The sequence below is a fragment of the Molothrus aeneus genome, chromosome 2 (genome assembly GCF_037042795.1).
Source record: "Molothrus aeneus isolate 106 chromosome 2, BPBGC_Maene_1.0, whole genome shotgun sequence".
Classification (NCBI taxonomy): Eukaryota; Metazoa; Chordata; class Aves; order Passeriformes; family Icteridae; genus Molothrus; species Molothrus aeneus.
Genome location: NC_089647.1, coordinates 116,630,198 through 116,657,080, shown reverse-complemented (window position 1 = coordinate 116,657,080; position 26,883 = coordinate 116,630,198). Strand labels below are relative to the sequence as shown.

Here is a 26,883-nt window from a genome sequence, read left to right as displayed (position 1 = left end):
AATAAAACAAAAAAAACCCCACCCACCACCCCAAACCTCAACAAAATTTAAACAAATTCTAACCCATGCATCAAAGCATTTGATTTCCAGATGCATTTTAACAATTGCTCACAATTTTGCCAATTACCAATTGGTAAAATTGGATTATCAATTTAATCTTGATGGAATTGGGAATGTTCCTTTAAATTGATTAAAAAATACTCCTAGTTTCACCAAGATTATCAACCCTTGATAAATTTCTGCAGAATTACATGCATTATTTAAGAAGAACAAGGACTTATTTTTAAAGTAAATATAAGTAAAATATTAAAAAATATAAGTAGCACTTATAGAAATATAAGCAAAATATATTTTTATTTATATTTTTATAAGTAAAATAATAAAAATATAAGTAGCACTCACACTTAAATTGAAGAAAATAGGTTTGGGTTCACTCAGCTTGAAAGGATGGTTATAGAAAGGACGTTCTTCCTCCTCCTCATCAGAAACGTGAGGCTTGTTCACTATCACATCATCAGTGCTCTGAGCAATCTTCTTGCATTTCTGAAAAATAAACCAGAGGGAAATGTCAGCTCTGAGTAAACCTGAACTTTCAACCCGAACTCAAAAAGCACATTTCTATCAAAAAAAGTGGTTTTCCTTACTAAACCAGGAATGGAAAATCTTTTAGCAACAACAGCACCAATAGATGTACTTTGGATATTCTACCCAAATTATCCAACCATGGCTTTGCCAGGCACTCCTTGGTTACTGACTCAGCTCTCTGGCAGAGCAGGGACCCTGTCAGAAGTGATGGCTCCAAGAGAGCTCAGATTCTTCTGGAATACTCTGGTGCTGGCCAGCTATGCAAGCCACCCCTCTCTGATGTGCAACACAACTAAAACACAGAGGTCTTATGGGGATACCACAAACTGGGAGCAGCCTCCAAGGGGGGAAAAGAAAAGAGAGGAAGAAAAGGACCAAAGACAAAAACTTTCTCAAGGGGCCAGAATTTTATGGTTAAATTGTCTTTACTGATGTGCTACCACCTGCACTGCTCTGTGGACAGCTCTGAGTCAAAAGAACAGAAACATCATTCAACAGGTCTGCAAAGCTGGAGAGGGAGGGGAGGTGCAGATCTGGGACCTGCAGATCAGCACCAGCTATGCTGGATCCTGGTCAGGGTATGAGAAAAGCCACCCTGGATGTCACCACAGGGCACCTGCACCAACTCAGCCCTTGCTCAGTACTTCTGCTCCCCCAGCCCAGGCACAACTGCAGATTATCTCTCAGCACCTGGACACTGCTGCCTCTCAGATTATTTCTACGAACACAACTTCAGAACTGTCACACTCATGATGCAATTAAAAAAAAATTAAGGCACTTTTCTATTCCAGAATTTCTCCATTCTGAGGGAAGTCTAAGGCCAGGCTGGACAGGGCTTGGAGCAAGCTGGGACAGAGAAAGGTGCTTCTGCCCATAGCAGGGTGTGGGACAGGCTGAGCTTTGAAGCTCCTTCCAACTCAAGCCATAACTAACACCACCAGAACAAAAAATCAGCAGTGAAAGCTTTGGATTTCACTGACAGGACTGCAGGGACAGCCACCACTTTGTACAAAATTAGAACAGAATCAAAACCAAAACTAAGAAAAACCAAAATAACTTGGTTCATGCATTTCCACAGAATTAAAAAGTAACAGTTTTCATGTCTTAAAAAAAACCTGTGGGGAGAGTAAGGGCTCAAAGGAGTGGTCAGGCTTTGGCAGGGGCTGCCCAGGGAGGCCTGCAGGTGGCACTGAGTGCTCTGGGCTGGGGACAAGGTGCCCATGGGGCACAGCTGGCACTGCAGGGGCTGGCAGGGCTGGGCCAGCCCCAGGGATCTGGGGATTCTGAACACGAGGCAGCTCCCAGGTGACAGCAGCACAGAGTGACAACCTCCCACCGGTCAGCAAGCCCAGTGTGCTCACTCCCAGGCTGGATGCTGCTGTTCCCCCTCACCTCAGTGAGCTCCTTCAAGGTGTCCCTCGAGGACTTCTGGTTGGCTTTGTCATCCTTCTTCTGGGACAGCAGAGGCATCAGGCTCGGGGGCAGAGGCACGCCAGACTTCGCACACATGGCGGCTGCGTTGGCCTTGGCGATCTCCAGTAGCTGGGCCTTGTCTAAAACATTGTTTAATTTTCACAGAGAAGTCATTATTTTTATAGATCCTTGTTTTAGTAATAAAGAAATGTTCCTGGCAAACTAAACAAGGTTCTACCTGCACTGTGCATTTTTTATGTTCTGTGAAAATAACTGGAACTGTACTGAGCTGCTCTAGACTGTGCAGAAGGCAAGTGAAACTGCAGTGTAACCCAGCAGCTCCAACCACAACATCCTCCAACCACCCTGTTCTGATGACTCCTACTTCATTGATTCATTCCTGTTCTGGCATTACTGAATCCTTCCTACACAGCATAAACTCCAGAGTTTCTTCATTATCTACCTCTGAAAAGCTCTCAAACCTCTGGAGGAAGCCCCATCTCCCCAGATATAGCCCAAAAGCTACTTACAACCACCAAAGAGAAAAAGGAGCTCTGAGTAAGTAAAACATGCTCTTGCCTTAAAACACAATTAGATGCAAAACTGTCAGCAGAAGAGTATTTTGCTTTAATAAGGAGAAAAAGGACAGCCCTAACATAGAAATAGCAAATGAAATTAAATTAAGCCTTCTGCTAGTTTGCAAATAACTCCCTAACTGGAAGGCTTCCATGGCAACTCTGAGGCAGGACTGGAAGGTTCAGAACCTCAAGCCCACCACAGGAGGTTTCCTCACACTCTGTACAAGAGCTGATCTCCCAGTTCAAACCTTCTTTCTCCTTATTAACTCACTACCCAAGAAACAGCACAGCCTCTCTTCCTCCAAGCACAGAGAAAAGATGCAGCTCTTAAGATTTTATTTTCTGACCTGCTGGGTCTGGGGAGTATTTTCACAAAAAAAGTCTCTCTTTCCTTTATGTTCTTCCCATGGGAAAGAGGCAAGACAGAGTTCTGGGAACAGCTGACAATAGAGCCTAGGACTCTCCAAGTGGCACCTGAATTATCTTTGTTCTCAGGAGCAGAAATTCTAAATTTTCTTACACAGAAGTACTTGAAGTACTTGGCCTTTAATTCAGAATGTTCCTTGAGGCTGCAACACACTACTTTTGTACAAAAGCTCTAGAATCAAGGTAAAACTGGCTCCAAAGAGGCTTCCATTCAAATGCTCAGCACTGATAAACCTTCCTGCTGGAAGTCACTGCCTGACATTAATGCAGAGAGTGACTTCTAAGAAATCCCTCATGAATGAATGCTCAAATCAGAGCTAAAATCAGACCGTGCAAACCACCCACTACCACCACCTCACTGCAGAACCAGTGGAAACAAAGCACTTACCCAGGTCTGTGAGACGTTTGGGTGACCTGCTGGAGAACTCCGAGGAGCGGGAGCGGCGCCGGTCGGGGGATCTGCTGTAGCGCCTCCTCCCCGAGGAGCGCGAGCGCCGCAGCCGGATCGGGGACCTGCTGGAGCTCCTCCTCCTCCCCCTGGAGCGCGAGCGCCTCTGCCGCAGAGGGGTCCGGCTCCTGCTGCGCAACCGGAGCGATATCCTGCGGTCCCTGGAGTCGGATCTCCTCCTTCTCCTGTCAGTGGACCTCGACCTGTTTCTCTGAGACCTCTTGCGCCTGTCTCTGGACAAGGAACGCCGCCTTCGTGACGCCGACCTCGACCTGCTTCTCCTCCTGTGCCTGGAACGTGACAGGGAGCTGGAGCGAGACCTGGACGCTCTTCTCCGTGTGGCTGACCGGGAGCGATTCCGCCTGGAGCGCGAGTCCGTGTCGTATCTCTTGGACCGACGCTGGGAAGACCTGGAGCGCCGGCTCCTGGACCTGCGCGAGGACTCCTTGTCTGCAGCTTTCTCCACAGACTTGGACTGGCTCCTCTGGCGAGCAGCAGACCTGGAGCGTCTCCGCCTGGACCTGCGTGAGGACTCCTTGTCTGCTGTTTTCTCCACAGAGGTTGACTGGCTCCTCTGGCGAGCCGTGGACCTGGAGCGTCTCCGTCTGTACCTCCGCACGGACTCTTTGTCCGCTGTTTTCTCCACAGATGTGGATCGGCTCTTTGGGTGAGCAGGAGACTTTGAGTGCCTGCTCACAGATCTCTGTGGAGACTCTTTGTCAGATGCTTTATCAACAGATTTGGATCTGGATTTTTCACGCTCGGAAGACTCGGAACGTCTGCTTTCAGGGACAACGGAAGAGTCCTGTTCTTCTGACTGCTCAAGAGGCATGGAATCCTGCTTTTCCTCATCTGCCAAAGAGGGTTCTGCATCCTCTCCCTCCTCTTCACCACTGGAAGACTCTGACTCATGCTCATCTGACGATGTGGACTCTCTTTGTTCAGCTGTCAAGGAGGGCTCTGCATCCTCTCCTTCCTCTTCAGCAGTGGTAGACCTCGATTCAGCCCCATCAGGGGATGCGGAACGCCTGTGTTCAGCTGTCAGAGGTTCCACATCCTCAGCTTCTTCACCAGCAGTAGACCTTGACTCTTGCTCGTCTGATGAGGTGGAATCTCTTTGTTCAGCTGCTGAGGAGGGTTCCACATCCTCTGCATCTTCACCAGCAGTAGACCTTGACTCCTGTTCATCGGAAGACGTGGAGTGTCTACGCTCAGCTGTCAAAGAGAGCTCCTGGTCCTCTGCTTCCTCACCAACGGTTGACCGTGACTCCCGTCCATCAGGAGACACAGAGCGACGACCAGCTGTCACATCCTCTGCTTCTTCATCAGCTGAAGACCTTGACTCGTGGTCATCAGAAGATGTGGAGTGTCTACGTTCTGCTGTCAAGGAGGGCTCCCCATCTTCTACATCTTCCCCAGCAGCAGACCTCGACTCACGGTCATCAGAGGATACGGAATCTCTTCTTTCAGCTGCCAAGGAAGTCTCTGCATCCTCTGCCTCTTCTCCAGTGGTTGACCTTGACTCGTGCTCATCAGAGGACTCAGAGCACCTACGTTCTGTTGTCAAAGGCTGCTCCAGATCCTCTGCTTCTTCACCAGTGCTAGATCTTGACTCGTGCTCATCAGGAGAAGTGGAACGCCTCTCCAGATCATCCATTTCTTCATCTGCAATAGACTTCTGGTCATGGCCCTCAGGGGACAGGGATTGTCTATGTTCAGATGTCACAGAGGACTCCAGACCCTCTTCCTCCATGGGAGACCTTGGCTCATGACCTTCCTGACAGGAGGATGTGGAGTCTCTACGCTCAGATCTCACAGAGGGCTCCAGATCCCCTGCTTCTTCACCAGGGCCCACACTGCAGTTATCAGGAGACACCGAGTGCCCTTCAGGCATTAAAGAAGGCATTGCATGATCCATCTTTTCAGCAGGGACGGAATTCAAGTCGCTGCCATCAGGGGACATGGAGGCTCTATCGTTCACTGTCAAAGGTTCAAGACCATCCACTTTTACAACAGTGGTGAATCTCAACTCCTGCTCATCAGGAGATGCTCCATGTTCATTTTCAGGTGTTGGAGAATGGTCCCGCACATCTGCTTTCTGAAGAGAGGTGAAACTCACCTCCTGGCTCTCAAAAAAGAGATGGTCACGTTCAGCTGTCACAGTAGAATCCCCACCCTCTGTCTCCTCAGCACGCTCCAATCCTGACTCGCGCTCTTCAGGTGACAGAGCATGCTCAGATGTCAGGGAAGTTTCCTTGGCTAGAACTCTTTCAGCAGGGCTGGACTGCAGCTCCTGACCTTCAGGAGTCATGTAACATTCACCTTCAGACAAGGACAACTCCTGCCCCTCTGTTTTTCTAGCAACAGCAGGCTGCAACTCCTGACTATCACTGGATATTGAACTTTCACTTTCAGATGCTTCAGAATGTTCCTCCAATTCTTCTTTTTCAAGAGGACTGGATCTCAAATGATGCCTTTTGGGGGATGCCTCGTACTCATTTTCAGACAGCAAAGAACACTCCTGCACCTCCTGGCCCTCAGGAGATACAGCATAATGGACCAGCACTGGAGCCTGCACTGCTGTGCTTTCGGCGGGGCCAGACTGCAGTATTTGGTCTTGATGGAAGATGGAACATTCACTGCCAGGTGTCAGAGAAGGTTCTTGCACCTCCTTCTCAGCAGGGCTGGCCTCAGCCACCTCCTGGCCCTCAGGAGACTCACCATATTCACTTTCAGGCACCAGAGAACGCTCCTGCACTTCTGGTTTTCCAGCCAACAAGGAGGTCAATCTGTGATCTTTAGAAGACACAGCACTGTCTGGAACCACAGCCTCCTCCTGCACCTCTGCCTTCTCAGGAGAGCTGGACCTCAACTCCTGGCCCATCCAGGACACGGCACGTTCATTTTCAGACACCAGAGCGGGCTGTTGGACCCGTGTGTCTTCAGCAGAGGGTGACTGCAGGTCGCGGCTGTCCATGGACTCCAGACCTCTTTCTCCAGGCATCTGATAAAGCTTCCGCAGCTCTGTTTTTTCAGCAGGGGTTGATGTCAACTCCGGGCCATCAATCCCTATTGTGTACTCATTTTCAGACACTTGAGAAGGCTCCTCAGCTCTTTCAGAAGTGGCAGATGCCAACTCATAACCATCGGAGGCAACAGAACACCTGCTTTCCCCTACCAGAATGGGCTCCTGTACTTCTTCACTATAGGCAGATCTCAGGTTGTAGCCATCAGGGGACGCCAGGTGTTTCAGTTCAGATGAATTCAGCATTTCTGCTTTCTCTGCAGGGACGGGTCTCAGCTCCTGACTGTCAGGCAACAGCAGAACCCCACCTTCTGATGTCACAGCAGCCACTGGGGGCGGTAGTTTTTCCGGTGTGCCCACTGATTCACAGCCATCAGCAGACACGGAGAAGCCACTTTCCAGTGAGAGAGAAGGCTTCTGGATCTCCACTTTGTCAACTGCAGCGGATGTCAATTTATAGCCTTCAGGAAAGATGGAACACCGGAGCTCAGATGCCACTGACAGTTCTGCACTCTCTGTTTGCTCAAAGGAGTTGTACTTTGCTTTGTGGCCATCGTGGCATATGGGAATCCCACTTTTAGACATCACCAAAGATCCCGCACCATCTATTTTTCCAGTTAGGTATCTCGATTCGCGCATTTCCGAAGATCTGGAGCAGTCGACCTCAAGCACTTGTGGGAGCGTTGGACCATCTAAAGCTTTGTCAACAGATGATCTGGACTCATGAACTTCAAAAGAAGACACTGAAATAACATCAGCAGACACCTCAACAGAACCACACACAGATGTCAGGGAAACATCTGGAGTCTTGACTTTTTCAACAGATAAAAATCTTTGCTCATTTCCATGTGGTGACTTAAAGGACTCGCCTACAGACAATGGATGCTCCTCTATTGGTGCAGCGAAGCTGGATCCTGATCCATGTCCATCAGGAGACACAAAGTGGCCACCATCAGAAGCCAAAGAAGGCTCCCGCATCTGGCCTGACTCACAGCCATCAGGGATCACAGGGCGGATCATCTCAGGTGGCAGGAAAGGCCTCTGAGGTTCCACTGCTCCAGGGCTGTCAGCCAGCTGGGAAGACTCACGTTCAGGTACTTGCAGGGCCTGTGAAAGCTCTTTGTGTTCACCAGGGATATGCTGTGAATCGTGACCATCAGACAAGTTGGAGACCCCACCTTTGGACAGGAGAGCTGACTGAAGTTCCATATCTCTTTTTAGTGCTGGAGGAAGCTCTGGACCTTCTACTTCTTTGAGAGGTGCAGTTCTGGGCTCACCTTCACAGGATGCAGAGACATGAAATTCTGCTGCTGAAGCAGATATGGATCTTGACCTGGATGTGGAGTATGGAAGTTCAGGTAGCAATGAAGACTCCAGAGCTGCTGCTTTTTCAGTTGATCCATTTTCAGATGTCACAGACAGCTCTGAATCCTGTGTTTTTTCAACAGACGTGGATCTCATTTCCTGGTCATCTGGGGTTTTGGAGGTATCAAATTCAGATGTGGCAGAATGCTGCACATCTGCTGTTTTTTCAACAGATGAGGCCCTTTCCTCAAGGCTCTCGGAAGGTTTGGATAATCCACTTCCAAATGATGGTGGCAGTACTGGGCCGTTTACTCCTTCATCAGACAAAGCCACTGCTGTGGGACCATTAGAGGATTTACCTTCACTTCCAAAAGAAGACTGAGGAACATCTTCATCCAGACCTTTGGCTGACTCCTGAAGTTCAGAAGACTCATGCTTGCTACTGGACTTTGCTGAGGATAACTTATCTTTTTTTTCTACAGATTTGGACCTTGACTTAACACTGTCAGAGGACTTGGAACGTTTCCGTTTGGACTTTTTTGAAGACTCCTTGCGCTTTTTTTCCACAGACCTAGACCTAGACTTGTAACGTTCAGAAGATTTTGAGCGTCGACGCTTGGATTTTCGTGAGGATTCCTTCTTTTTTTCCACTGACTTGGATCTAGACTTGTAACGGTCAGAGGACTTGGAGCGCTGACGTTTAGACTTCCGTGACGATTGCTTTCGATCCCTTTTTTCTACTGACCTGGATCGAGACTTGTAGCGATCCGAGGACTTTGAGCGCTGACGTTTGGACCTCCGCACAGACGCCTTCCGACCTCTTTTCTCAACAGATCTTGACCTGGATTTTGAACCATCAGAGGAACCAGACCGATGCCTGAACCTCCAGGAGTATTCTTTGCCTCCTCCCTTTTCTGAAGACCTGGATCTAGATTTTGAACGGTCAGAGGACCTGGAATGTCTGCGGCGGGATCGCCAGGAGGACAACCTCTTTTCTGCTGACCGTGACTTAGACCTGTAGCGGTCGGACGACCGGGAACGTCTCCGCCCGGACCTTCGGGAGGACAATCGCTTCTCCGCTGACCTGGACTTTGATCTGTAGCGGTCAGAAGACCTGGAACGTCTCCGTCCGGACCTTCGGGAAGACAATCGCTTCTCTGCTGACCGTGACTTGGATCTGTAGCGGTCAGAGGACCTGGAACGTCTCCGCCCAGACCTTCGGGAGGACAATCGCTTCTCTGCTGACCGTGACTTAGACCTGTAGCGGTCGGAAGACCTGGAACGTCTGCGCCCGGATCTTCGGGAGGACAATCGCTTCTCTGCTGACCGTGACTTGGATCTATAGCGGTCAGAGGACCTGGAACGTCTGCGTCTGGACCTTCGGGAGGACAGCTGCTTCTCCACTGACCTGGATTTAGACCTGTAGTGGTCAGAGGACCTGGAACGCCTCCGTCTGGACAATCTCTTTTCTGCTGATCTGGATTTAGACCTGTAACGGTCAGATGATCTAGAATGCCTGCGCCTGGACCGCCGGGAAGACAATCTTCTCTCTCTCTTCTCCACAGATCGGGACCTAGATTTGGAATGCTTTTTTCTAGAAACGGAATAGTTTCTGCTCCTAGAACGTGCTCTTTTAGAGGTCAAACGTCTGGAAGTGGAACGCGACCTTGATTTTTTCTTCCGCTTCCTAGACCTGGACTGAGACTTGGAGCGGCTCCTTTTCTGTTTCTTTGAATCATGTTTTTTCTCACTGGTTCTATGACTACTTTTTTCAACAACATTCTCAAGCCTCATGAGAGTCTCCTTCATTCGTGCCGCCACATCAGGTTGCACATCGGAAGTTTCCGAGTCTCTTTTCTCTGAGTCCTCTTCAGGAGTTGCTTCTTTGACATCCTCAGCCTCTGGAGTGTCTTCCAACTGGCCTTCCTCTATAAGTTCTGGACCTGCTTCTGCATCAGTCTCAGGTGCTGGACCTGCTTCCAAATCTTTTCTCTCTGCCTCCAACCCTGCAGCTGCTTCTGCATCTTTCAGCTCTGCATGAGTCCGAGGAGCTGTTTCCAAATCTTGTGTTTCTGCTACAGGAGTCCCTGCTGAAACTTTTTCCTCTGCTGCATGTGAAGAACTAAAAACTGTTTCTGCTACTAAAGGTTCAGATGTTTGAGTCTGCTCCACATCTTCCTTCTCAATCACCATATCCTCTACCTGTTGACTCTGTACTCCTTCTACATATTGTACCTCAGCTGTCACTTCATGTTCCAGTGCAGTTTCCAGGCCTTTCATATCCCCTGGTTTTGGAACTGCTTCAGAAGGTTTTATTTCAGAAACACCCAAGATTTCTGGAGCCTCTTCTGAACTCTTCCATTCTGCAGCAGGTTTTGCTTCTAGAACTACCTGAAGATCTTGCTGCTTTTCAGCATGCAGGTATTCTGGAACAGCTGCTGAAGCATCACCCATGGGTACCTCAAGCTTTTCACCTCTTTCAGAACCTTTCACCTCTACTGTTGCAGACTCTGTCGTGCTCTCTAACCACCTCACTCCTCCAGCTTCTGATACTGGCTCCAAATATTTTGCTTTCTCCATTTCTGAGAGCTCACTTCCTTGTGTGCTGGTCCTCCTTGCTGCAATTTCATGTTCTACAGCAGATCCCTGAGTTTGTGTATCTGTCAGTACTCCTGATGCCATACTGTCTTCTTCCACTCTGGGCAAAGACTCCAATACTGCTGCTGAATGACCTACTACTTGTTCCTGAATAGATTTTGAACTGGTTTCTGAAGTTTGCACAGTTTCTAGGATTGCTTCTCTGCTCCTTGTCTCTGCTTCTGGAACATGTTCTGAATCCTTTCTCTTCCTCAGCACCTCAGTGTGTGAGGGTGCCGTGTGTGTCACGATCTGCGACCGTGCAATGATGGAACTCTCTGTCAGGCCTGCATGGAGAGGTTCTCTCTCTGCTGTGGCTTGCCATGGCATCACCCCTGCTGATGCCTCAGCCCCTCTAACTGGTTCCATGCTTTCACATGCAACCACAGGTTCAGGAGTCCTTTCTAAGGCAGGAAGTCCCGGACTTGCAACAGTCCCACAATGCACAGCTTCTTCTGAAGCTTTCACACCTTCTACTTGTAAGGATATTGAAGCTGTTGTGAAAGTTTTTGCTTCCACCCCAGCCACTGGTCTCAGGACTCCTCCTGGACCTTGTGTGTTTTCCTTCTGCAAAGACAGAGAAGATGTCAAACCTCTCACATGTGATTCACTCTCAGGTCTTGATTCTCTCAGCAATGAAGTACCTTCTGAATCTTTTGCTTGTGGACTTCTAAAACCCTCTGCCATGTGGACTTCTGGAGCCGTTTGGGGAATGAAGGTCTGTACAACTGCTGCAGGTTCTGAAGTTGCTCCTAATCCTCTTGTCTCTGCAACCACGTTCTTCCCTGTCAATCCTGCTGGAAGTGCAGATTCCTGGGTTCTGTCCACACTCCTCGTTTCTGCCAAGACTCCATGTTGTAGGAACATTCCTGATGCACCCAGTGCTGTTGCAGAACCAGTGGTTCCTTCCACACTTCTGCCTTGCAGACTTTCATGAGTTGCTCTGACATCTTTTGCTACAACAGGTTCCATGGTTGTTTCTAAAGCTTTCACACTCCCCATAGCTGGTTCCGTATCCTTCATTTTTGCAACAGCTCCTGGTCCTGGAGGTGTTTTGGCACTTATTTCCACGTGGGTCACAGGGGTGGCTGCAGATATTGTCAAAGGATGTTGCAAAGGTACACCTGCTTTCAGAACACTGGAAGCCTCTACAGGGCTGCCCTGCGTCATGCTCAAACTCCCAGACATGACTGAGGGCTGCAGGGATGGCTCCAAAGTTCTGCTCACACCCCCCAGTTCTGAAGGTCTCTCCACACTTCTCACATTTCCCATGTGCAGAGATTTTTCAGCTGTTTCTGGAATTTTCACTTCTTGCCCAGCCACTGCCATGTGACCTACAGTCACAGCACCTGGATGTGCCAAATTTGCAGGTGTAGGGGTTGTTGTGACACCACTTGCCAAGGACACAGATTCTGAAGCTGTTTCCAACCCCTGTGCTGCCCTGTGAGACACAGACTGATGAGATGCTTCCGAGTAAGTCAACACCTCCATGCTCTCAGGCTCCAGAGCTGCATCCGAAGCTTTTACTTCCCCAATGCCTTGAGATTTCAGAGAGACTTCTGTACCTCCCAGTGGTTCTACTGAATCTTTCTGAATCTCTGATTTACTGACAATTCCAGATGGGATGCTGGACCAAGTATTATTTCCAGTATCAACAACACTGGCATTAATAGCTACAGGATAAATATTTTCATGGTACTGTTGAATTTGTTCTTCGCTAGTGCAAATTCTAGTTTGAGCTATACTAGTATTTTCTGGGATATTAGACTGGATGCTTTCTAAATTAAATGGAGGATTTGCTGCACACAAAGTCCCCTCCCCGCTTCCAAGATTTTCTGCAGATTGCTGAGAATCAGTCACTGAATGAGAAACAAGTCCTAAAGCTTGATTATCAAGCCCCTCAGCTGGTTTGGAGCACAGTTCTGGCTGCACATGGCCAGCCAGGTTTGCATCTGCAAACACTCCTTGCTGTACATTCACTTGGGAGCTGGACTGCTCTGGCACCAAGGGAGGGGCTGGCTGCACGCCTGCAGGCTCTCCGGGACGCGCGCTCAACTTGGATTCCTTTGGTTGCTTTTTATGCTTCTTCTCTTTCTTTCTTTTCTTCTTCTTTTTCTTCTTCTTCTTGCTTTTGTGCTTCTTGTTTTTCTTTGCTTTTTTCCTAGGAATTTCATCTTCACCTGTAGAGCTCCTTTTTGTAGACTGAGTACTATTTTTCACAGTATTTTTGTCTACATCTAGAAAAAATGACATTTACCTTGTAAACATTTGTAAGACTGCATATAAAAAATTCTTTCAATTAGTTATGAAGTACATGGACAGAGGTACAAAACAATTAAACTTGCAAACTATGCCAAATCCACTAAAGTTCCACACACACAAACAGGAAACACTCCCTTCCCAGCTCTCTTTCCTTCCTCTCAGAGTTACTTTAAGTAATAAAACAACAATTCTTTCAAAAAATTACCCAAATCTTGTTAGTCAGGACAGAGGCCCAGAAGGAACTCAGCTCTTTCCAAGCAGTATCATAGTCATGGAATAGTTTGGTTGGGAGGGACCTTGAAGCTCATCTTGTTCCACCCCTGCCATGGCAGGGACACCTCCCACTGTCCCAGGTGCTCCCAGCCCCAGTGTCCAGCCTGGCCTTGGGCACTGCCAGGGATCCAGGGGCAGCCACAGCTGCTCTGGGCACCCTGTGCCAGGGCCTCACCACTCTACTAGGGAACACTCTTCTCCTAATGCATGATCTAACCCTGCCCTAGGGCAGTGAAAAGCCATTCTTCTGAAGAGGGGAAGAGAGGATGATTCTGGGAATTACCACCCTGTCAGCCTCACCTCCGTGCTGGGAAGATCATGGAACAGGATCCTCCTAGAAGCTCTGCTAAGGCACATGGAGGACAGGGATGTGATTTGAAATAACCAGCACAGCTTCACAAAGGAAAAATCCTGTCTGACCTTCTGTGGTGGACTGACAACATCAGTGGGCAAGGGAAGATCTACAGACGGCATTTATCTGGACTTCTGTGAAGTATTTGACCCAGTGCCCCCACAACATTCTACTCTCCAAACTGGAGTGAAAAATTTGACAGGTGCACTGTGAGGTGCATTAGCAGTTGTCTGGAATGATCAAGTCCACTCTCAGCAGGTTTGCAGGTGACACCAAGCTGTGGGTGCAGTGATACCTCTGAAGGATGGGGTCATCCACAGGGATCTGGACAAACTCAAGAAGTGCCCCATGGGAATCTGCTGAGGTTTAACAACGCCAGGGGCTGTACTTGGGTTGGGGCAACCCCTGGGATCAATCCAGGCTAGGATGAGCAGATGGAGCAGCCCTGGGAGAGCTGGGCCTGCCCCAGCCCTGAGCCCCCCGTGCCCTGGGCTGAGCCCCCAGCTGGGGTCAGGAGAGGGATTGGGATTGTGCCCCTGAGCCCCCACAGGTGATTTCCCACCTGCAGAGCTGCCCCAGCCCAGGGAGGAGCTGGAGCTGCTGCAGAGAGCCCAGAGGAGGCTCCAGGATGGGCAGAGGGATGGAGCAGCTCTGCTGGGAGGAAAGGCTGGCACAGCTGGGATTGTTCACCTGCAGAGACTTCAGGTGACCTAACCATGACCCTCCAGTACCTGGAAGTATTGTAAAGGTGGTGGAAGCCTATTGCCAAGAGCCTCGAGTGACAGGACAAGGGACAGTGGGTTGAAAATGAGGGAGAGTAGTTAGATTAGATCTTAGGAAAAAATTCTCCCCTGTGAGGGAGGTGAGGCCCTGGCACAGGCTGCCCAGGAAAGCTGTTCCATCCCTGGAGCTGTTCAAGGCCAGGCTTGACAAGGTTTGGAATAACCCAGGATAGTGGAAGGTGACCCTGCTCATGCCAGGGGGTTTGAAACAAGAGAACCCACAAGGTCCTCTTCCAACCCAAACCATTTTATGACTCCCCTATGTCCTGTCCCTGCATCCCCTGGAAATTGTCTCTCTCCAGCTTTCCTGGGGCTCCTCCAGGCCCTGCAAGGCCACCCTGAGCTCAGCCCAAAGCTTCTCCTGTGCAGGTGAACAATCCCAGCTGTGCCAGCCTTTCCTCCCAGCAGAGCTGCTCCATCCCTCTAGTTCATCCTGGAGCCTCCTCTGGGCTCTCTGCAGCAGCTCCAGCTCCTCCCTGGGCTGGGCCCAGGCCTGGGGCAGCTCTGCAGGTGGGAAATCACCTGAGGAGGCACAGGGGGTGGATGTCCCACCACCCACACTCAGTGGGGCAGTACCTTCTAACTCCAGGCTGGAGATGTGCTTCCAAACCCCCAATGGTGCACATGGAAGATAAACAAGAATTCCCATTTCCCAAACAAATTACCAAAGTGGGGACTTATGCTACAAGACCCGACCAGCCTCTCGCCCCTGCTGTGCTTTAACCCCTGAGTGAGTCCAGTGCTGCTGCTGTGTTAGAAATTCCCTGGGTATTTACTGACTAAATTACTTACTAGGGTCTAACAAATTTGGGAAAAGACCATCCATGCCCCCAGTCCCAAACCCACTTTAAGGCACTGCAGGCTGGAACAGCTACTGGGACAGGCAGGACTGCAGCTGCTAAGCTGCATGTTCCTCTGAGAGCGTTTGCTTCCAAAGGAAAGTAACAAATTCAGATGACTGTGGGGACAAGCAAATCACTGATGGGGAAGGGAAAGAGGGAATCTGGGATTTCCATCACCACCTTTTAATTCTGTACCCCACCTCCCTCTGGATTTAACCTTTGTCAGGTTCTTGCCCTTCTGGAGCCCCAGTGCCATGTTTTCAGGAGAAAGGCACTTCATTAAAGGCAACTTGCTGGGATTTCTGTGAAATATGAGCTGTACATTGCAGTCTGCTTGCATGTTCCTTTCAATGATTCTATTTATGCAGGCCAGGGCAGTAACACAGACCCTCCAATTAGAAGCTGTGATCCCAAAGCTCACTACTTTCCAGTATCCAAAATCCTGCAAAAGCATTTGGTAACTGCTATACTGTTAAATGAATGTGATTTGGGATTCCACAACAAATATACCAGGTACATATTTATGGGATAAGCAACTTAGAAATAGTTTTTGCACCAACGTTGCTTTAAATGCATTGAGAGAGAACAGTGAAGGAGAGTCAAATTTAGGGACAAAATGTCCAGCCCACAGATGGAGAACTCAGTGGGTGAGGAACTGGCCCAGGGGTTGGGCATCAATAGTGACAGTGACTGGGGTGACATGGGGCTGACACCAGTCACACTGCTGGTGCCACTGACTGCCCAACAGTCACTAGTGAGGTTCTGCAGGGCTCCATTCTCAGCCCAGTTCTCTTCAGCATCTTTACTAACAACCTGAGCCCAGGACTCGAAGGGATAATTAGTCTGCTGAGGACACTAAATGGTGAGGAGCTGTTTACCCTCCTGAGGGCAGAGAAGCCCTGCAGAAAGACCTCAACAAATCAGAGACTGGCAATCCCCAACTGTGTGGAGTTTAACAGGGCAAGTGCTGGACTGGGCAACCCTGGCTGTGCGAATGGAGAGCAGCTGTGGGAAGGGCCCTGGGGGTCCTGGTCCATGGCCAGCTGGAGCTGAGTCAGGAGTGCCCTGGCAACCAGGAGGGACAAGAAAATGGTGGGGAAGGGTCAGGAGGGGCCCCCCGAGGTGGCCTGGGCAGCCCAGGCTGGAGCAGCCTGAGCTCAGAGCTCCCCGGGGCTGCAGCTCCTCCCGAGGGGCAGCGCAGGGACAGCTCCGAGCTCTGCTCTGGGACAGGGACAGCACCAGGGAGCGCCTGGGGCTGGGCCAGGCCAGCTCAGGCTGCAGAGCAGGGCAAGGTTCTTGCCCAGAGGGTGCTGGCACTGCCCAGGCTGCCCAGGGAATGGGCACGGCCCCGAGGCTGCCACAGCTCCAGGAGCCTTTGGCCAGCGCTGCCAGGGATGCCCAGGCTGGGCTTGCTGGGCTCTGGGCAGGGCAGGGCTGGCACTGGGGCATCCCTGGGGGTCCCTACAGCTCAGGATATTCTGGGATTCTATAAAATGAACTTTTCTGCAAAGATAATTCATTCAATTCAGATAATCAGATAATGCCTCTTGTCCAACTCCTTTTTAGAGATGGACAGTGGGAATGTTAGCCACAGGTAAGTTTATTGACTTAAAAGTTAACACCTCTCACTTCTTTATTACCATGTGAACTTGCCTCAGTCCTCCACACAAGAAAACAACAAAAAATAAACAAATAAAAATAAAAATCACATCAAATAAAAATCACATCACCAAACCAAACCAACAAAAACCACCCACCACCAAGAACTGACCCAAACTTCCCCATGTCACCCTGAAGTGCTGCTCCTACAGCATAAATTAAAAACTTGAAAATGCTCAAGGTACACAAACCACTGAGCAAAAAGCCCCAAAGCAATCCCAAACTTCTGCCAGCAGAATCTCTGAAATGAAAACTTTTTCTGTGCTGCCTCTAGAACTGTACTCACCCAGCACACTGCAGTCACCTGTGTTTGAACTCCCAAAAATGAGAAATGCAGTAATTACAGCTTTCATCACCTCACCAACCCTCCACAGTCAGAAATCTTATAATTAGCACCAGTCCCACAAGAGGGGACACTCAAATGTGACTTTTTAGCCTTAAAAAAAACCTAGTAATTTATTCAAGGTCTGAGACTGACACATCAAAATCCCTTTGCAAGACTTCAATGTAAGTACCTACACTTTATAACAGCAAATCATCTTTTGACTAAACAGTTCATCACATATCTGTTTTGTAATAAATGTTCTTTCAAAATAATCCTGAAAACCAACTCAAAGCAGAAACTGCTTCTATCAGCATCAGCTTTGGTACAAAGAACAGTTCAGTGACCCTGGAGTAGATATATATAAAATAATGCAGAACTTATGGACACATATATGCATACAAATGGAAAATATTTATCTGTTTCAGCACTGGAAAGAAAAAACTCCAACTTTTCCTCATACCAATGTTACATATAACCAGCTCAATTTTTAAATTACTATTTCTCAGGCCACCTCTGGCTGTAAAAGCACAGTAAGGAAAATATTTAACCACATTTAATGCACAACTTGCCAGAGGAGCAGTCCCAGGCAGCACATTTTCATCTCTATAAATCTGATTCCATTTCAGGCACAGTCACAACCTTCTTACCAAGAAGAGATTTGCCAGAGGAAGTTTTATTACCTGGATTGCACTGCAGCTCTGTCCCGACGGCTCCGGAGAGCACTTCCTCTATTTTCTGCACTATCTGATCACTCTGACAACTCCCAGCAGCTCCAGAGGCTTCGGAAGGCCCGGCCTGCTCAGCTGGGATCGTGTCACCATTGGGCTGCCCTTCCATATTTGCACTAACCAAAAAAATAATAAAAAAAAAAATTAATTTAACACAAGCGGTTTTGAGCAATTTTTTGGACATTTTTTGTCGTTCACATACATTTATTATATTCAGCTCTTCAGAACAGTATTCCAGCCCCCTGAAAAAGGCGTGCGCCTAGGGAAAGCTCTGCCTTTGGATAAATTCTCACTTATTCGGCCCCGACACTGTGACTGCTGAGGTTGAGACGCAAGGGAAAAAAACCACATTCTGGAATGTGCCACATCTCTCGTGCTCGTATGGCCTTGTAGAGGTTTCCTCCTCAAAATAAATACACGCAACGCGCTCTCTTCCAGCTTTTCCTTGCTCTTAACAAGGCTTTACTTCTTTTACGAGATAAACTCGGCAAATTTAGCCGCAAATCAGACAAACCAAACAGGCGCCTGCCCCTACGGGAGGACAGCACCGAAACCGGGGAGAGAGCGGGTGGGCGCGTCCCCCCACCGTCTTCTCTCGGCCCCCGGGCCGTGTCTCCCTCAGGGCACCCGCTCTGCCGCGACCCCCTCGGCCCCGCCATGTTGCCGCCGACACGACCCTCAGGCCGCGGCCCGTCTCTCTCCGCCCCGCGTCCTTCCCCGTCTCTCCCCACCGCCCCGTTACCCGCCGTGCTGCTGCTGCTGCTCCTCCTGGATCTCCCGGAATTTGCTGACCACAAAGGACCGAAGGATCTGCTCGATATTCGTCGCCATGACACCCCCCCTTCCTTCCTGCCCCGACGCGAGGCCTCCAGCATCCCACAGTGCACCGCGGCCCCGGGCGCGCGCTGACGTCCCCGCTGTAAGCCCCGTTTGCGATTGGCTGCGTTCGCTGTAAGCCCTGTCGCCATTGGCCGAGATGGCGTGCGGCTGCGAACAGCCGCTCTAGCGCGGCGCACGGGCCATAGAGCAGCGGCGGGTTCCGGCGGGGGGGGAGGAAGGTCTCGTGTCCCCTCAGCCGCCGCCGCCATGTTGTGGCGCTCCCGCCGCCCCCCCGCGCTCCGCGCCTGCCGCCGCCGCCACCGGCAAAGCCGCCCCGAGCGCGTCCCCGTCCCGTAGTGAAAGCATTAAACCAGTCCCCGGCGCTCCGCGCCCACACCGCCGCCTCACGCAGACCCCTTCCCCACACAGACACACCGCCCCGCCGCCGCCACCGCTCGCGGCCCCTCTCGCGCCCCGTACGCCGCGTCCGAGCCCCCGCGGCCCCGCGGAGGGCAGGAAAAGGCACCGCGGCGGCCACGACCGCCAGTCCCGTCCCCCCGCGCTCCCGCAAGCCCTTCCCCGGCGCCGCCGGAGTCCCCGCCGGAGTCCCCGCGGCGGCCGCTGCTTACCCGGCCGAAGCCATGGCGGGCTGAGGCGCGGCGCCGGCGGCTGCGATCGGGAGCGATTCCATCGGTGCCCATGGAGCGGGGCCGAGCCCCGCGTGTGCTCCGGGCGGGCTGCGGCTCTCAAGGGGCTCTGCCCGCACACGGGCGGTGCTGCGGCTGCTGCTGCATCACCACGGGGCTCTCAGCCCCGGCTCCATGCGAGAGGCGCCCGCCCGCGCTCCCTCCCTCCCCCTCCGCCCGGCAGTGACACGCACATGTGCTCCGGGGGCTGGCAGCGGGGCCGCGAAAATTAAAGGAACAAAGGGGGGAAACCGAAGGGAGGTGGATAAATAAAGTGCGCCTTTTGCCCGCCTGGGAATGTCGGAGCTTTTCTGGCGGTGATGGAACGCACAGAAATGAGTTTGTCCGGAGTACAGCCACCCTGGGGACTCTCTCAGTGCTGCCCATGATGCCTTAATCAAATCAAATTTTAATAATGTGGCTGTTCAAACAGGCTGTAAAACCGAATAATCCTACGGCTGGAACTCTCCCCACACACAGTTTCTGTAGTAGTAACTTAGGGGAGTTAGTTGACCTGAAATAAATTTAAAATACCTCCAAACCTGATCTGGTGAGTGGCATCCTTGCTTATGGTAATTACTAAATGGTTTTTAAGGTCCCTTCAAACCCAAGCCATCCTGGGATTCTGTGAAAACCCAAGTAAAACTGTTTAATTACTCTGGGGTCTAAAAATTTTCACCGTCAATATTGTTTAATGATCACTTGCAAGACCCCTTAAAATCAGCATAAGTCTTCACTATGTCCTGCTGATCTGCCTTAATACTGACTTTGGAGAAAAAAATGAATCAGAGACTTGGATCAATTTGCTTACTTCTATGTCACACTTGATTTATTGCATTTAAAGTAGTTACAGTTAAGAAGTCCTTTTACCTGTTTATGCCATGCTCACATTAATACATGTTAGATTTACTGGTAGAACACTATGTAATTTTTGATATCAAAATAAAGGCTGAAAATGTTTCAGTTGGACAATTTCAGATATATTTAGATTCAGCTGATGCAAATGGCCTTGTCTCAACCAGGCATGTCAGAAACATGAAAAAGGTTCCCCAAAAAAGCCAGAGAAGGACTTTAGTGTGTGCTGCATGTTTCCCTCTGACTCCTTACAAACAAAACTAATCTGATAATTACAAGAAGTCTCTCCTTGTACACATGAGGATCCACAGTGCTTTGGGAAAATAACTGTTCTTACTCTCCCCATCTCTGCTTGCTGAATAAACTCCCTTTATTTAAACTCTTATTATTCAGTTTCAGTGTCAGATGGTTTTCAGACTAATTAAATATTTTACTTTCATTTTGTCAAGACCAGTGATTGTTGCTGGTAATGTTCAATTAGTAGCATTAGTAATATATAAGTATTACATTAGTAATAGTAGTTCTGCTACAATTATCAATACTACTTAGAACATTTATTTGTGCAACTCTTCCCTTTCAAAGTAGGAGTCTGGTCATTTTGCTTAAATATGCAAAAAATAACATTAAACCTTATTTCCTAAGGTATTTTACAAAGAACAGTGATGTTTTCACATTACAGCTCTTGAAGGGAGGAAAACTGTGGATTAAATTTTGTTTTATTAACAGTATTGTAGCACAACTGTAATGCAAAATTAGACTAAACCAAAGACTAATATTCTTTGGCTTCATAAAGCAAAAAGTTCAAATGTGGGACAAACCAAGGTTGTGGTATTTCAGGGGATGTAGAGACAAACCCCACCTTTGCACAGCCCTCACAGACCACCACCCTCAGCCCCTGAGGCCATGGATAAAGTAAAAACAACGTGGGCATCCCTAAGGTCTTTGGGCCGCCTTTGTCCACCCGCCTCATAGCCCTAGACTTCAGGGGTTTCTGTGCTGTAGGAAACTGCGGATGGCCCAGCCGAGCCGCTGCTCACAGGTTTCCGTCCCTCCTCCCCGCGCGGTGCTCGCTTGGTGTTGTATTTCCGGAGTATTTCTTTCCACGCCCGGATGCCCTCTGGAGCACAGTAAGTCCCCGAGCCGCGCTGGAAGCGTGCAGGAGCCGCGGTTCCCTCGGCTGCGTGGCTGCCGCTGTCCCGGCGCTGCCGGTGGCCCCGCGCTGCCCGCGCCGGGCTGGGGGGCGCGGGGGGCGGCCGGGGGCCGTGTGCGCCGTGCCCGCACCGCAAAATGGCGGGACACTCCTCGTGGGGCATTCCCGCTCTTCAGGGCAAATGCCCTCACGGCGTGGCCCTCAAGGCACCCCCCTCATGGCATCCCGCTCATGGCTTGGCCCTCATGGCAGTCTCCTCATGGCTTGGCGCTCACAGCATAGCCCCCACAGCAGTACCCTCAGGGCATGGCCCTCATGGCATCCCCTTCATGGCAAGTGCCCTCACAGCATCCCCCTCATGGCTTGGCCCTCATGGCATCCCCCTCATGGCTTGGTGCTCACAGCATAGCCCCCACAGCAGTACCCTCAGGCATGGCCCTCATGGCAAGTGCCCTCACAGCATCCCCCTCATGGCTTGGTGCTCACAGCATAGCCCCCACAGCAGTACCCTCAGGGCATCCCCTTCATGGCAAATGCTCTCACAGCATCCCCCTCATGGCTTGGCCCTCATGGCATCCCAGTCATGGCTTGGTGCTCACAGCATAGCCCCCACAGCAGTACCCTCAGGGCATCCCCTTCATGGCAAGTGCCCTCACAGCATCCCCCTCATGGCTTGGCGCTCACAGCATAGCCCCCACAGCAGTACCTTCAGGGCTGGGGTTCTCGTTCATGGCAAATGCTCTTACGGGTACCCCCCTCAGAGCACTCCCCTCATGGCTTGGCCCTCATGGCATCCCAGTCATGGCTTGGTGCTCCCAGCATGGCCCCCACAGCAGTACCCTCAGGGCATCCCCTTCATGGCAAATGCTCTCACAGCATCCCCCTCATGGCTTGGCGCTCACAGCATAGCCCCCACAGCAGTACCTTCAGGGCTGGGGTTCTCGTTCATGGCAAATGCTCTTACGGGTACCCCCCTCAGAGCACTCCCCTCATGGCTTGGCCCTCATGGCAGTCTCCTCATGGCTTGGCGCTCACAGCATAGCCCCCACAGCAGTACCCTCAGGCACGGCCCTCATGGCATCTCCTTCATGGCAAGTGCCCTCACAGCATCCCCCTCATGGCTTGGCGCTCACAGCATAGCCCCCACAGCAGTACCCTCAGGCATGGCCCTCATGGCATCTCCTTCATGGCAAATGCTCTGACGGGCACCTCCCTCATAGCACCCTCCTCATGGCATCCCTGTCATGGCTTGGCCCTCATGGCAGTCTCCTCATGGCTTGGTGCTCCCAGCATAGCCCCCACAGCAGTACCCTCAGGGCATGGCCCTCATGGCATCCCCTTCATGGCAAATGCTCTCACAGCATCCCTCTCATGGCACCCCCCTCATGGCATCCCGGTCATGGCTTGGCCCTCATGGCAGTCTCCTCATGGCTTGGCCCCCACAGCAGTACCCTCAGGGCATGGCCCTCACAGCATCCCCTTCATGGCAAATCCTCTCCTGGCATGGCCCTCATGGCATGGCCCTCTTGGAATCCCCATCACGGCTTGGCCTGGTGAGAAATGCTACCCACTTTCAAAAATTTAAAAGGTTTATTGAAGTTTTATCAAAATACAACAGAAGACTGAATAGAAAAAATATTACGGGGCAGGGAGCAAAAGATTTTTCCCCGCCATGTGCTTTGAACCCTTTGGCCCCTCCCAAAGCTCAGCCCACTGACTCCTCCTTCCCTGTCCAGTGATGGAGATCATTTCCTTAAATCTCAATTGGTTGCCAGCTCTTGCCATAGCAACAATGCCACCCTCCCAAATGTCCCAAACCCAGGCCACCCCCTGATAACAACACAAGGGGGGTAAAACAGAACTATAAATCTATAAAACTTCTCCTAACAAATATACATGATATTTGCATTTGAATTGTGAGAGTCAGCCATGGCATTACTCGTCTATCGCAGCCCTCATAGCAATCCCGTCACGGCCTGGCCTTCACAGCCAAAGTGGTGAAATATTTACTTGAAGTAAGTAAATATTTCATCTCTGGGTTTGGACTTTGATTCACTTGAATTCTTTTCCTGCTGTTTGCAAAGCTGGGGGCTTACCAACTTTTTAAGCATTTTTTAAAATTTATCCAGTAGCTGTTGGAATTAATGAGCATAGTTAATGCTTATGCTACTGTTTTGGGTATATAGCTGAAAGGGTAACACAGAAAGTGCATTTCAAGAGTTGTACTCCTCCGTCATGGTACAAAACTCTGAGCACTTCCAGCATCCTACATTGCTTGAGGTGTCAAATTTAGTACTATGGGGGATGGTTGTAAAAGTTTATTATCCTGTTTATTTTTAGCACCAAAAGTTGAGGGAGTGTTTTGCCTAGAAAAATGCCAAATCCAGCTGTTTGGAGGATCGTACCTGGACACAAGGGGCCTGTGTGGCAGAGCTTCAGCTTGGGCCATGAAAGACACATAATAATGACTTTTTTTCTTCTATTTTGTTTTCTACACTGCACTGAATGGGAGGAGGTGAAACAAGATGATCTTTAAGTTTCCTTCCAACCCAAACCTTTCATGATTCCATATAGCCAGGTGAGAGCTGGGAATTTATCCTAAATAAAACACATGAGTTAAAAGAAGCTTATTTAACCCAAAGCTCTAAGTAAAAATAGTAATTGCCACCAGATTCTGGAGGCCTCCAAGCTACTTAAGCAGCTCTTCATGTGTTGAAGTGTGAGGAAGTGAAAAGTTTTCTAAGGCTGTGTTTTTTTCCTTCAGGATGAGCCTAATTGTGCCCCAACCTAAACCTGCAGTTCCCCTGTGGGATTCTGGCCATTTTGCAGATTTGGTTGCCATGGCTGTTTATTGTTGTGCCTCAGAGCTGCCTTCACACTTGGCACGGTGGATTCCCTCTGGAAACTGAGCCACACAGAGAAAAAATGCAGAGAGAGTCTGCAGTCTTCCCTCCACAGCCCCTGGTTCCCTGGGGTGTCCTGCCTGGGACAGGCTGGGGCAGGAGGTGGGAATGGGAATGCAAACTTGAGTGTGTCCTGGTCCCTCCGTCCATCGGGCTGACCCGAGGGCACAGCTGGGTTTGCTCTCTCAGCCTCCCTGGCTGCCTTGTGCTGCTCTTTCTTCCCTTGTCCTGGCTGTGGTGGTCCTTCAGCCCCCAGGAGTTAGCTCAGCTCAGCAGCTGGGAATATTTCCTGTATATATCCAGAGTGACACATTCACTTTGCTGCCCTGCTTACCCTCGCAGTGTCTGCTCTGCAGCACTGCTCTCGTGCTCCAGGTGCCCACATCCCTTGGCACAGGCGGGAGGAGAGGGAAGGAGAGCCTGCAGGGGGAGAGGTTGGGGTGGGACCAATGGGGAGCTGGCCCGGGCGAGGGCAGCTCAGCCCCGTGCACCCGCAGTCGCTGAACCTGCAGCTTGCGCATCCCCACCTGAACGGGGGCCAGCAGCTGGCACAGATCCCTGGGGAGGCTGGCTCGGAGCTCCCCTCCTGCCTGCCAGGCTCTGGGGGCACTCAGGATGGGCAGAGAGGCTCATTCAGAGGGCACAAGAGCTGGGTTCAGCCCACGGGGGTTTGGGGCCACACAGCCTGGCTGTGGGTGAGTTTGGGAGCTGAAGAAAGGATGGCAGGGTGGATCCTAGGAGGGAATTGAAGTTGAGAAAGTTTCAAGTTGGGAGGAGCAAGTTGCAAGTTTGGGCTTCTTCTCCAAGCCCTCCTTTTGATTTTTTTATCTAATAAGTCTATGAAAAAAACCCTGAAACTCATAAACAGCTCAGACTGCTAGGGTGAGAAACACACAGCCCTCAGTGGGATGGGAACTGCACAGCCTTTCCAATTTGGGCTTTTTTCTATCTCCTGTGAGAATTATTTTTCTTCTCCTGCCTAACTGCAAGAGGAAAAATGAACCTTGTCCTTAGTCCAAAGGCAAGTGATGAGAGCTCCTCTCCAGCTCTGGAAGTTGTGGATTTGAGCCTTCACAGTGGCACTGGGCTTGGGCCTGTAGTGTTTGGGAAAGTGCTGGGCTGTTCTGCAGACTCAGCTCTCAGAAGGGTAGGAGGTCTTTGCCTCCCAGGATGGTCTGGCTTGGGAGGGACCTCAGAGCTCATCCAGTTCCAGCTCCTTGCTCTGTTGAGGGACACCCTCCACTAGACCAGGTTGCTCCAAGCCCTGTCCAACCTGGCCCTGAATTAAGAAACTCTGGGCAAAGACCATCTCTTTGATCTAAAAAAACTTGGATGCCTGCATGAGTTTTCCTGAATCCCAGTGTTGGGCAAACAAAGACACAGAGGAGCACAGAGGAAAACAACAGCATTGGAGCTTAATTTAAAAAAAAATACACTGTGTGAAGCTGTTGTTTGCTGTTTGTGCTGGAGTGCAGAGGTCTGATTGTAGTTGTACCTTTCCTGCTGTAGTTTAGGGTGAGCTGATAAGGCATTGCCTTATTAAAATACTCCACCCAGCTGAGATTGAATATTTAGGCACCTTGCATCACACCTGAGAATAAATTGCTTGAGGAGTTTATGTTTTCTTAGAGAGTTCTGTTCATAAAGCAGACAAGGAGCTGAGTGTAACCCCCAGGTGTGTGCACAGGGTATGTTTGGGAGGGTCAGTGGCTCCTGTCCCTGGGAAGGGACAGAGGAAGGGACAGCACCTGAGTAGCCTCCTGTCACTGCTCCCTGTGTTTGGAGCCTGTCCTGTGCAGGGATTGGGGTGGGAGGGCTCTCAGGACTGTGGGGTTTGCCTCCCTCACTGGGTTTTCTCTGCTCCACAGGCCCTGCTGGTGAGGAAGAGTTCCCTGGTTTGTTGGTGAGCCCCAGCTGCCTTCCTGCAGTGAGGATAAAGGTCTCTGAGGTGATGCTCCTGCCTGCTGACTTTGTCCTGACATGCTCGAGGATAAGCTCTGGGAATCTCCTTGGCTCCACTCTGTCCTTGCCTCATCTCCTCCTGGACACACAGAGTGATTAACTCATTTCTTCTCTCCTGCTCTCACTTCATGTAAGGATCTAACAACAGAGCCTCTTCTGAAATGTCTCTTATCTTCATTTTAAAACATCTTTTGAATGTCCATCTCCTCCTTCTTTACCAAAGCAGGCAATGGGTGCAGAAGGTAATGACATCCCATGGTTTGGAATCCTTAAGGATTTCACACATTGCTTCCAAAAATCCTGGGGGTATGATAGTCCTCACAGAGTAAATATCTACCTTGTGAATGACTTTAGCTTTTTAGGGAACAAATTTTTGACTGCTGGATTAGTGACAAAAATAAAAAAGAATGTTGCCTCTTGGGATCTTCATTTTTAAAGTGAGGTCCTGTTGGGCAGCAGAGTGGCCTCCATGACATCTTTGAGTGTAGTGTAAAATAAAGCAGAGGCTGCCATGGCTACATCTGAGCCTCCTAAACTGGCACTGCCACCACAACTTCTTCTCAAGACACATTCCTAAATAAAAGTTGCTAGGATACCATAGTGGGATGCACAAATAACACTGAGCTTCAAAACAAATGTGTGAAACCGAATCTTCACTCACATTTTGATATAAAATAATCAAATATTATTTGACAATAGCAGACATGGCTTGTTCTTTTTACTGCTCCCACAGAAAGCTTTGTCCTGTATGTGATGAATTCTTTCATCTGACAGTAGTGCCAGAATGTGTTACTTCAGGGAGGAGAAGGAGGTGACTCTTGGAGTGAGTTGCCATCATGGTGAGTCCCTTGAGGTGGCCACAGTGTCA

The 26,883-nt window shown here is 50.1% G+C and overlaps 2 protein-coding genes across 5 annotated transcripts in view; one reads left to right on the top strand and one right to left on the bottom strand.

The window, feature by feature from the left end:
• SON (SON DNA and RNA binding protein) overlaps nucleotides 1–18,498 on the bottom strand; it is a 37,753-nt gene extending 19,255 nt beyond the window's left edge. The window contains 5 exon segments of the mRNA XM_066545579.1: nucleotides 403–543; nucleotides 1,978–2,138; nucleotides 3,391–12,654; nucleotides 17,593–17,756; nucleotides 18,383–18,498. Coding sequence (XP_066401676.1) covers nucleotides 403–543; nucleotides 1,978–2,138; nucleotides 3,391–12,654; nucleotides 17,593–17,756; nucleotides 18,383–18,471 — 9,819 coding nt within the window. The 5' untranslated portion in view covers nucleotides 18,472–18,498.
• Nucleotides 18,499–21,074: 2,576 nt separating this feature from the next.
• LOC136553798 (trifunctional purine biosynthetic protein adenosine-3) overlaps nucleotides 21,075–26,883 on the top strand; it is a 37,510-nt gene continuing 31,701 nt past the window's right edge. The window contains exons 1-2 of one of the 4 annotated variants that reach the window (XM_066545575.1): nucleotides 21,075–21,127; nucleotides 25,922–26,145. In XM_066545575.1, the coding sequence (XP_066401672.1) occupies nucleotides 26,144–26,145 (2 nt within the window). In that variant the 5' untranslated portion in view covers nucleotides 21,075–21,127; nucleotides 25,922–26,143. The other 3 variants (XM_066545576.1, XM_066545577.1, XM_066545578.1) reach the window with 3 other exon arrangements.